This window comes from Clinocottus analis, unplaced genomic scaffold, assembly GCF_023055335.1.
Source record: "Clinocottus analis isolate CAN_PGR_092001 unplaced genomic scaffold, fCliAna1.0.p SCAF_17, whole genome shotgun sequence".
NCBI classification, from domain to species: Eukaryota; Metazoa; Chordata; class Actinopteri; order Perciformes; family Cottidae; genus Clinocottus; species Clinocottus analis.
The window spans coordinates 2146249-2157144 of NW_027175898.1; the positions used below are offsets into that span (position 1 = coordinate 2146249).

The 10896-nt window shown below is 45.5% G+C and overlaps 1 protein-coding gene across 1 annotated transcript; it reads right to left on the bottom strand.

Moving 5' to 3' along the window:
- Window positions 1-2549: 2549 nt before the first annotated feature.
- On the bottom strand, window positions 2550-10628 carry LOC137787838 (F-box only protein 33). Its single transcript, XM_068580576.1, has 6 exons — window positions 10091-10628; window positions 7378-7488; window positions 5462-5622; window positions 5096-5304; window positions 4678-4975; window positions 2550-3093 (listed from the first exon to the last, which is right to left on the bottom strand). Exons 1-6 carry the CDS (start codon window positions 10522-10524, stop codon window positions 2828-2830), a joined length of 1479 nt encoding a protein of 492 aa, XP_068436677.1. The 5' UTR covers window positions 10525-10628; the 3' UTR covers window positions 2550-2827.
- Window positions 10629-10896: the final 268 nt, after the last annotated feature.

The window sequence follows — 10896 nt, forward strand, 5'->3', positions numbered from 1 at the left end:
ACAGCATTTGCTTTCGGGAAGTTAAGCGCTGGGATTTTCCCCGTTGAAAAAAAAAAACCCCGACTAGGGTGTCACCCCGTGGGAACCGCGGCTGTCATAGCCTTCGCAGCAGTCAGGATCCTGGAGCAGCAGATGTGACCCCTATAAGCTGGCCCGGTTATTCGACTGGTCATACTCGCGATGCCCTTCCCTCTCCCCCACCCCCCCCGTCATGAGCCCCTCCCCAACCCCCGGTCATGGCGTGCTCGTACTTCCGCAGAGCCTTGAATGACAATTCTTTCAAGTCTCGCCTTCGCCCTGGTCAATGGACGCCCGGGTACCGAGCCGGTCGCGTAAGCCACCGCCGCCGCTCACGCCGAAAAATTGACTACATTCACTTCAGTTAATTGGGCCCCGACAGGTCCTCCGTCAACAGCATGGATTCCCTTCATGCTCTCTGCCCCCCCTTCATAGACTGAGATATAAAACATGTGCAACGAGCAGACAGCTTTTGCCATTCTTTAGTCTTTACCAACCTTAATCTTTGAAAACAAATGTATGATTAAGTTTACTGACCCCCTCGCTCTCTCCCAACCAACCAACCGAGGTGGAGCGAGGGGTTTATCAGATGGCATAATGAACAACATTATTAATAATAACAACAACAACAACTGTATCAAGAAATCAAGGGGGCTGTTTCCAAGGCAACTGTGACTCAAGAGGAAATAAAAATATATATATATATATATCTAACGACAATATCTCACACTAACTGATTGTTTCACACACACCCTACTCGACATCATCACCGCCTCTCTCCTGGTCGTAGTGATGTTTAACGCCTTCAGAAATACGCCAAAGGTTTACACCCGAGACCTTGTTGTGCTGTTGGTGCCACGTTTCAAAAAGAAGAAGAAAAAGAAAGCCGGTCTCGGCCGCCGCCGGAACCCACGACGTCCCGACGCATTTATTCTGCCGCCGTGACTGCTGCGGCGAGATATGCGCCTGCCAGATTTCAGAGGCAAGCATCTATCGATATAAGACATAAACCCGACGGGCCGACAGAAAGAGACAGGACGAGAGTTTAGTTACATTCAGTGCATCTTTTTTCTTTAGAGTGAAATGACGGACTCCAAAACAGGAAATCCATCGGGAGAGAAAGGAACCAGTTCCTGCCTACGAGATGGCTGCAAAACATGGGTTTGGTATTCGCCCCCTGATGGACGCTGTGCCTACAGAATACTGGTTTGGTTTGCACCAGTCATTTTAGGAAAGTAGTCCCCGGATATTTCTCTTGAAGGTTGTTTTTAAATCTCAGAGCCCTTCATATTATATCACACTCTTGTTCTTTTCTTCAACATGATGACTTCACATTTTAGTCGCCAGGGCTCTGGAGCCAGTGATAGTCAGAAAGTCTTGACCTCGAAAAGGCAGCTATATTCATCCCGAATATAGAATAAAAAAAAAAGAAAAAAAGATACAACTACGACCTCACCGCAGATTGAAATAGAACCGTGCGTCGCATCGTGACGGGCTGAATTGCGTCGTTCGGCTCCGAGCGTCAGTCGGATGACGAGGCTCCCCGTTTCATCCGCTAGCGAGGTTTTCATGAAAGATCCACAAGTGAGCAGGGAGGGTGGGGGGCGGGGGGGAGAGAGTGCATTGGCTTCCAGCATGTAACAGTATTCTCCATAACACCACCAGCCAGGGGCTCAAACCATTCAAACGGGGACCACAACATCCGGTACATGGTTGTTGCTGGTGAACAGCATGAACACCTGATGAGCGCCCGCCACAGTCAGCCACATCGCACTGGAGATTCCCACCCTGCTGCCAAGTGAGCAAGTGCCCGCGCTTCTCTCTTTCAGGGCAACAAAAGAAGCAGCTATAGTTGCGTTTACCCAGGAAGTGATCGATTGGTTAGTTTACAAACTCTGACGTTCGCTGGAGTGGAGCTGACAGTAAGACCAACGCAGAGCAAAGGTTTTCAAAAAAAGGTAAAAGGAGAAATATGTTCACAACTAAAGCAACCCCCCCCCCCCACCCTCCTTACACACACACCCATCCCCCACTTAAAACCCACCGGACGATTATTCAACCTGCCTGGTTGTCCCATTCTAGCTGTGAGCATAGGATAATAATATATCTGTATTTAAATACACACAAAGCCTATACAGGCAAGGGAACCACCACACAGGAAAAAACAAGGTTATACAGAGCAGGTTGAGATGAGAAACAGTCAAAGGAAATCAAAAAAGGTACATCATACAGAGGCTCTGGAGGTTATTATGGTGAAGGAAAGACATCGAGCTCTGAATACTTGTCACTCAAGACCAGACCAGACCGGGCCGTGCCAGACAAGAGGGCATTTGAAGTGGCGGAGAGACCCATAAAAACATTGGTCGTGACTCATGTCAGGCGCCACAGATTGTCATGAGTTCAAATTGAATTAATGTAGAATTTAAATTAAAATGTCTAATTTGAAAAAGGGATGTTCTTAAATATGGTAAATGTATTGCAAGTCATTGGCCGACTAAATAATCAGGAGGCAAAGCAAAAAAAACAGGGAATCATTTGGAAAATGACTTGATTGTGTGCTAAAACCCCTGTGAAAGAAAAATAAAAGTAAAAATAAAAACAATCAGCTCACATCAGTTCACATAAATGTAATCCATAGATTGCTTTAGGATCCAGTTTAGATTTCTCACTTCGTCTTCGTTTGGCCTGGTTCAGAGGTCCGAGTTGACTTGGACTTTGGTCTGCTCTGGCCTGGTCTGGTCTGGTCTGGTCTGGCCTGGCCTGGTCTGGTCTGGCCTGGCCTGGGAGGCGTTGGACTTGCCATCCCCGCCTACATGCCGACGCTGAAGGCTTGCAGCTCGCGGTGGAAGTGCTGGGTGGGCTCGGACAAAACCAGGCTGGAATCCAGGCAGGGGTGCCAGACGCGGCCGAGGCCCAGAGAAACCTCCTTGACCAGGTTGTGCACCGGGTCGCCCTCAATGCCCACCGACTGGTCCGGATCGAAGTCGATGCTCTCCTCGGAGACGGTCAGGACGCGGAGGCTGGAGCCCCGCAGCCGGGAGATGGCCACCAAATTATGGGACCAAACAGTGTAACCTGTAGAGAGATAGAGAGGCGTGTTCAGGGAGGTCGGACTAATCTCGCGAATGTTTAGGATCAACCGCTGCGCTACCTTAGCTTTACGCTCGTAGTTGCAATTGCTTTTCCTTCCCTCGTCTCACATAGTTGCGGAGAAGGAACTTTGACCTACTTCTAGACAAACACAATGCCAGTAACTGCCGGTTGAAGGCACTGCCTGAACAGGAATAATAACGACGGCTTCTAGAGCGGCTGGTGTGCAGTATTTGAAAACTTGCTCTCGGAAATAAGCAAATCTCTTTGTGTGAGAGATTTATTGTGACGTCAGTGTGAAAGAGTTCTCACATTGACAAACCCACAGATTATAACCACCAAACTCTGCAATCAGCAGGAAGCGGTTTTCAGTGGAAAATGAAGCCAGGTAGCTGTATGCTACCTGCACAACAGCAAACACCAGACGACTAGAGTTGGTGACTAAGTCTAGAACATAGCATTTAGCATACTTAATATTTAGCAGCTAACATGCTACATATTCTTCTCTCGGTTGACAGCAAAATGGAGCTAAAAGGAGGGTGATTATTGGACTTTAATCAATCAGGAGGACAGAAACAGACTATGGAGCTCAAGAGGGGACATGGATGTAAAACTAAAAAAAAAAGTAATAATAAATATGCAAATCTCACAAAAAAGGGAAAAAAAGGGGTCAACCACAACAATGAAGCACGCTCACACCCGTGGAAGTTGTTATTTTGAGATTGGTCTCAATTATAAAGACATTAAATCAGTCAACTTAATACTGCAAACTCTGCAAATGTGCTGCAAAAACGAATTATGAAAATGTACATGATATATTTTAATAACTGTGGTTAAAGCCGGAGGGCCTAAATCAGTCTGCGTTGATCTATTAATGAACGTGTGCGATTCTTTCTGGATCTGCTCTCCACAGCTGCTTTACAGGCTACTGTATGAAACGCTGCGTCGGTTCATCAAGTCACTGCATTTCTTCTTCTTTTTCTTGCTGATACTGCTGTGTAACAATACCTACTAAACTATGTGACTTTTTAAATTATATTCTCGGATCATTACAGGATTAGGAACTAGTCATCATCCGTCTGTCTTTGGGTGCAGATTTGTGGTTTATGCGTGTGTTGAACCATGGGGACATGAGGTAAAGCTTTCTGCTTGCCGAGCTGTCGACGTCTCGCGCAACTGAATGACACCGCTGTTTCAGAGCTACGAGACCAGTGATGTGGCCGGCTAAGTGTATTCAATAATCATCCATCGTATAAGAGTCGACGTCGTCACCATACCTGCTGATCTATAGTCACCTTGTTGCGGTTGGTTTCTATGGTGCCACACTGACCCAGAAGTACATTAACCTTGTCTTTCTACCTGGTATTTCCGCCTTGTGCCCTCATCCCCTATCTTGAGTTGGATTTAAAGTTACAATCGTTTCTCTTGGCTTCCAACCCTCTTGTCAAGTCTAAAGCTGTTCAGATCACTCAATTTATACAATACCTGTAAGCACTACAACCAAATGTCTGCTGTCGCACACTTGACCTGGCCCACATCAGAATCCCCAAAACAACAAGCTGAACTCACCATGTATCACCAGAACAGCTAGCTGAGTACATCTCCATGACAAGAGGACCAGCGGGTCTTCGTTACGATTGACATTGAGGTCGGGGAAGTCGGGGTCGTCCCTCAGGAGCAGGAAGTGAGTCAGCGTTTTGTTGTATTGCTGAGATATGAGCTCCAGTGTGGCGTCGGTCACCAGCGTGCTGTAACTGTCGAGGTGGAGGCGCTCCAGTGGGAGGCTGGGCTTTAGGACCCTGAGGAGCTCCGAGCTGTTGACCTCCAGGGCCATGATGTACACGCGCAGGTTGGCACTCACGCGAATCTGTGGGAGGATCGGTTAAACTTAACAAATGGCGCGAGAGGCTGACCTGGAATCATTTGGTTTCTGCCTCGACGGGCCTACAAGATGGAGAAACAAAAACAAAGATATGCGTTGCATTACCAGTGCTTTCCAATCGTCCTCGGTAGCGGTCCCTTCCAGCGGTTTGAATTCAAGGGCGGCGCCGTTGAGCAGCAGGGAGAGGCGATGCAGCGGCGTTCGGCTAGGAGATGCCAGCAGACGGCAAAGCTCAGATGTCAAATCAGCAAAGTCCACAGCCAAAGAATGAAGATTAGATAGACGATCCAACTCTGACGGCGAGATGAGGGGACCTGAGGGAAATTTGGTAGAGGTTAGTTGTACAAAACAGAACATACCATTGTTCTGGATTCACACCAATCCAATTATCCAATTGTTGTTTTGTTTTCAACTGAAGCTGTAACTGCATTTGAACGGTTACGGACACAGAAGAATCACACCTACACATACCCAGCTGGTGGTCCAGTAAACTGAGGTGCTGCAGGGTCTCCGCTGAAGGATTCGACAGGCTGGCTAAGGAGCAGGGGGTCACCAGACCCAGCATGAAGCTACAGGACAGCCACCTGAGCTGCCTGCCGTTAGACAGCAACTCCATGAACAACTGCTGGATTCTGCAGAGAGCACAGAGGAGGAGAGGGAAAGAGAGCATTAGCTCCAAGTCAATGTTCTAGCATTACGAGCATAACATTTAGGACAACGTGAACGCGGTGTATACCAGTTCAAATCCAAATCCAGGACAAACTCCATCCCAGAAATAAACCGTATATGTGAAAAAGGAAAAAAAACAACTAAAAAAAGCAGAAGATATTTGTTTGTGCTGAGAGAAAGAGATGCAACAGAAAAACACTACGTAAGACTTGTGAAACCTGACAGAACATTTCACCATATTAAACTCTGTGATGAGTAAACACAACAACAGACTATATACTTGGGTAATCTGGCCAATTATATATTTCAACACATTTTATGCGACTAATGAACCTCAAAGTTCACAAAAAACACTCTGACGTCATCCAGACCCGTTCTTCAAAACACAGAGCGTGGAAGGTATGAATCCACGACGCATTTTTATGTGATGCCACCGACCTCAGAAGAACCCACGCTGGTTACCATCAATGAGAAATACTAGGCAATGATCTGGATCAATGTACATTGAAAGTAGTCCTCGCCTTGAGTATTCTGACACACCGACAGGACATTTATACATTATCGTGCACCTTCAAGGAAGTAACATTACTCTTAACAAAGCCCATTATCTCCCCGCTCATGCGGAAATAATCCTGACAACATCAACAAGGTTATTTCCCCAGATTTAGAGAGATTGACCTCAATATAACTTCGGATTTGGCCACACATTGGACTTTTTTTCTAGTTAAGCGAATTGGAGAACCAGATTGTCCGATACATCGGAATTGAGAGCCTCCGATTCCTTTCATCTGCACCGGCGTGCTTTTCTGCGTTGCAAAAACTTTGCGTCTTTACTGCCGCAAACTTTTAACAAGAAAGAGAAGAGCCTCAGCGAAGACAAAGACGGACTTCATTTCACAAAGAAAGACGACAGCAAGGTCACTTGTGATGGCCGTAAAATTATTATTACAAAAATGAAATGATGGAAACACCATCAATGTGTGACACACAACATGGGCTAAAAATACAGGAATTCGCTACGCACCAGTGCCACTGCTGCCCAACCGAGCAGCACATCCCATTACAGAGGAAGAATATCTGACGTTATAAAACCATCAAGCATGATCTGCGCATTTTACTTTTGGACCATGATGACATAAATAAAAAGAAAAAAAAAGTCCATCCGCGTTGTTAATTAGCATGTTGGCACACAGGATTAGTTTTAAATCATCACGTGATCATTTGCCGTTCTCAGTCAGCGAACAAGCCCTCCCTCCTCAGAGACTGTGATCCCCAGTCCGCTGCACCTCTACATTATTCATTCCTCCATCAGCCCAACAGTCGGTCGACAGAGAGCTGGTCACACACAGTGAGTGCGTTTGATGTTGTGTGCTGATGCTGGAGATGTGTGTGCCCGCTGACTGGACAAAGACGAACTGTCTACCCATCTACCTATTTTGGAAAACAAAGCATCCTTCTGAAACACCAAACAACACATGCCGTTTTCAATTCCAAACAAGGCGGGCAACAGAGCCAACTCGTGAATACTACTCTCCCACACGAACATCCACTGAATATTAAAAAAAGACAACAAACGTTCTCTTGTCCATTGGTGTTTAGCGGTCAATCATTTACCAGGATAAAGTATATTGTATTTACAATGCAAGTTAGCACTCTGTGGGCAGGAACATATACTGAATCCAACCCTCTCACTGAACCATATGTTTGCGTGAACTTACTCATTGATCTTTTTGTCCCCCTGGTGAATTTGGTGCAAGTTGGAGCGATCCAAAAGTCCCTCCTGCTGGAGAACACAGGTGTCTCCATACATACTCAGCTTCCGCAGGTTTCTAGAGGATGAGAGAGAGAGAGACAGACAATGTTAGGAAGATTAAAAAGAAAACGACCGCAATAGTGTATTTTGTTTCCACCTTACGAGCTTCAACATACAGTTTATACATCGTTCTCTGGCTTCAGTACCCCAACAAACACACCAAGTGTTCCACGAGTTCCATGATGATGGTTACCACCATCGGAAAGGGACCATGCGTTCCTCAATTTAGCTATTTGAGCTAATATTCTAAAACACATACTCCAGACTAAAAGTGACACCCAACTACAAGGTCCCGTAGTTCAGATTGAAATTAAGGCAAAGTTTGAGGATGGGTGCGGTCTGAGCAAGGGTGCGTGAGCAGGAAGTGAGGACGTGGCCATTGCCCGTGAAGCGATTTGGGTTGAGAGTTAAACGTAATGCTTTCATGGTAACTGTTACTTGTCTATTTAAAATACATTTGGAACAAATGGGTTGTTTTTCTTTTGTGGTTAAATCCCAATCAAACCTGAGAAATAAAGTAAAACCAAGTTCTGCATTCATCATTAGTGGGTTAGTCTTTACCGAGACATCTGTATCATAAAGAAAATTATACACTATTGCATTTTTGTTAGCATTCTGAACAAACTGACTTGACGGAGAACCAAAACCAGTCGCATAATTATCTGAAATGGATGGTTTCATTGTCTGTTTGCTGCGTCAACATTTGTTCAAGTAATTACTGCCATAAGTTGTGTATCTGGTTCAATCACCTGAAGCGCACGAGAGGTGCGTGGGATTTTTTTTTAACAGAAGCAACCGCAGTGAGACTCGAGGGTTAAGTTTAACCATTCCCAATACAAACAACATCAGAAGAGGGGGGGCGGGGTTACCTCGTATCTCAAACTGTAACTATTTTGTGCAGTCTAATCAATCCTTGTCCCGGTCCTGTATATTGCTGGGTCGTCTCCTATCGCAACAGAAATATGGCTGCCTTGCACTTCGCTGCACTGCCGTCTCGAGCCCTTTATATCCTGCTGCCCAAAATAGATTTACAACAATCGAGCAGCAGACTATATGCTAAAACTTGTTGCTTTGAAAAGCAGTCCAAACAGACTGCCTGCATACGTTTTTGACAATAAATGTTCAGAAGATTGACAATGTAGGATGTGAGAAAAGATAACCAATCACATGTGTGCAATGCGGCCACACATGACATGGGCCCACATACTGGGCTCTTTGTGCATTATGTTCGATGAAGCCCACTCCTGCAATTTAACTAAGAGCTAATCTTTAAAATAATGAAACCAAAAGCAGGCTCATGTACAGCTACTTAGTGAAGGAAACCGTTAGTTAAGAAACAACGAGTTATCTATCCCTATTATGTTTTAACGTGTACCAGTACCATTGCAGTTGGACATAGGTTAGCTTAATGAGAAAAAAAAAAACTATTTTTGTCACCTGACAACATGACAGCTGAAGTTAAATATGACAGCCGACATTTGTTTTTACCAGGGGTCAACTGTTTTAAATTGATACAAATAGTACATAGCAATTACAAATGTATGAAAAGTTGAATCTGGGACATTATTATTATGACATACTGCTAAAATTACTCGTTTAATTTATTGCTGGTTTGCTTGAGGCCGTCAGGAAGTAAGAAGACTGCACAGGGCCTGCAGCAATCCCAGTTCCACACAACGTGCTACTATGTACAAAAACGCCAATCTTTCGTCTCTATCAGTGGGTTTTGCTAAATAGAAACAGTCAGACAACAACAGCAATATATATATATATATATATATATATATATATATATATATATATATATATATATATATATATATATATAGTTTCAACCCCCTCAAAAAGAACAAAGACAAGAGTTGCACAGCAGTGGATCGGAGCTATTTTCACCACTACAAAGCACCGTGGAGAATAAAGGAGAATGTGGGAGAAGGTACAACAGAGGGAGAGAAGTTGTGCACTGAAACTGCACAGGAAGCTGAACGTTCAAAGTCACGTTTTATGAGCCAAGTGACTCGCATGTATGTATGCAGCACATAGATGGTCACGTATCACATACCAGAGCTAAATGCATACACACATACACCGAATGTGTGTGTGTCAGTGCTGATATCAGCAAGTCAAGGCCAACAAAGCATCCTGTAGCCGCCGCCACCGCTGCTGCTGCTGCATTGTATCTGCTGGTATGAAGACCCTCAATGTGAACATAGAAAACAGAACTGGCAACAAAAGACGCGCAGACGAGCGTTTAACTCAGTTGTCAAAGGTGCAAACATACGCTGTGTGGTTATTGTAAGTCTGTGGACAAACAGGAAAGCGAAACTGATCTATGAACGACGTTTTCGGAGGTATTTCGATAACGTCGGATGCTGAGCGCGCCTGCAAAGACGAGACCCCATTACGTAACTCCCAAATGTCGTTGTTTGTTGATAGCTAAGTAAGCTAGCTAGCTGCTGCTAGCTAAGTGCGACGCACTAAATACTATGAAACAACAAAAATGGAGAAGGAGGAAGGAAGGGGGTTGGGGGCGTCACGCGAATTCCGGAAAAAAAAATAAATAATAAAAACAAACACTCGGTAGGGTTTTTATTTTTTAAGAGCAAAAGTAACGATACCTGTTGTTGCGGATGCTGGAAAACACACACAGCACCTGTTCCAAGTAGGTGGCCATGGCGTCCCTCCATCGCTCGGAGAGCTGCGGGTCGCTGTCGGGCTGGTCCATCCTGGTGGACGACGGGTCGCTGTTCACGGGGCTCAGGTAGCCCTCCACCGGCGCAAGCTCCAGCTGCAGCTCCCGCACAAAGGAGCCGAACTTGCGCATGAGGAAGTCCAGCTTCGGGGTCTCCTCGGAGCTGGAGCCGCCGCCGTTGCAGCCGCCACCTATCCGCACTTTGAGCTCGGTCCACAGCGCCGGGTAGAAGAGGCACTCCCTCCATCGCGAGCACACGGTCGAGGCCCGGAGCTTGTCTCGGTCGGACAGAAAGGAGAATATGTGGACGATGAGCTCGCTGGGCAAAGCCATGGCTCCGACACCCCCGCACAGAGCCATGGCGAGCAGAGGAAGCTGCTGTCTGAAACGCAACCAGCTATAAAATAAATGTTACAACCGTTTTTAAAATAATGGGTGCTGCAGCAGCGAATTACAGCAGCGCCTCTTCCTCTCGGTGAAAACAAACCGTTTTTTTTTAGCTTTGCCTTCAATACTATCGGACCGTACCATTCTATTTCAATGCACGGAAAATAAAACACTCCTCATAAATCTTACATTAATGCATGTAACGTAACAAGTGTCACGATGTGTGTTTGGTACAATGAAGGATTGTGTTTATTCATGCATTTCAAGGCTTTAGTTGATATTCGCCTTATTTTTTTTGTAACCAGTAATAGCATCGTCTCGTTATCAAGTGAATGGTTTGGTCCT

Excerpts from the sequence above, each read along its gene's own strand:
- LOC137787838 (XM_068580576.1), bottom strand. The coding sequence starts at position 10,524 with ATGGCTCTGTGCGGGGGTGTCGGAGCCATGGCTTTGCCCAGCGAGCTC. Across the intron at positions 7,489-10,090 it reads TCCAGCATCCGCAACAACAG|AAACCTGCGGAAGCTGAGTA; the intron begins GTATCGTTACTT and ends CTCATCCTCTAG. Across the intron at positions 3,094-4,677 it reads AGCTGTTCTGGTGATACATG|GTTACACTGTTTGGTCCCAT; the intron begins GTGAGTTCAGCT and ends ATCTCTCTACAG.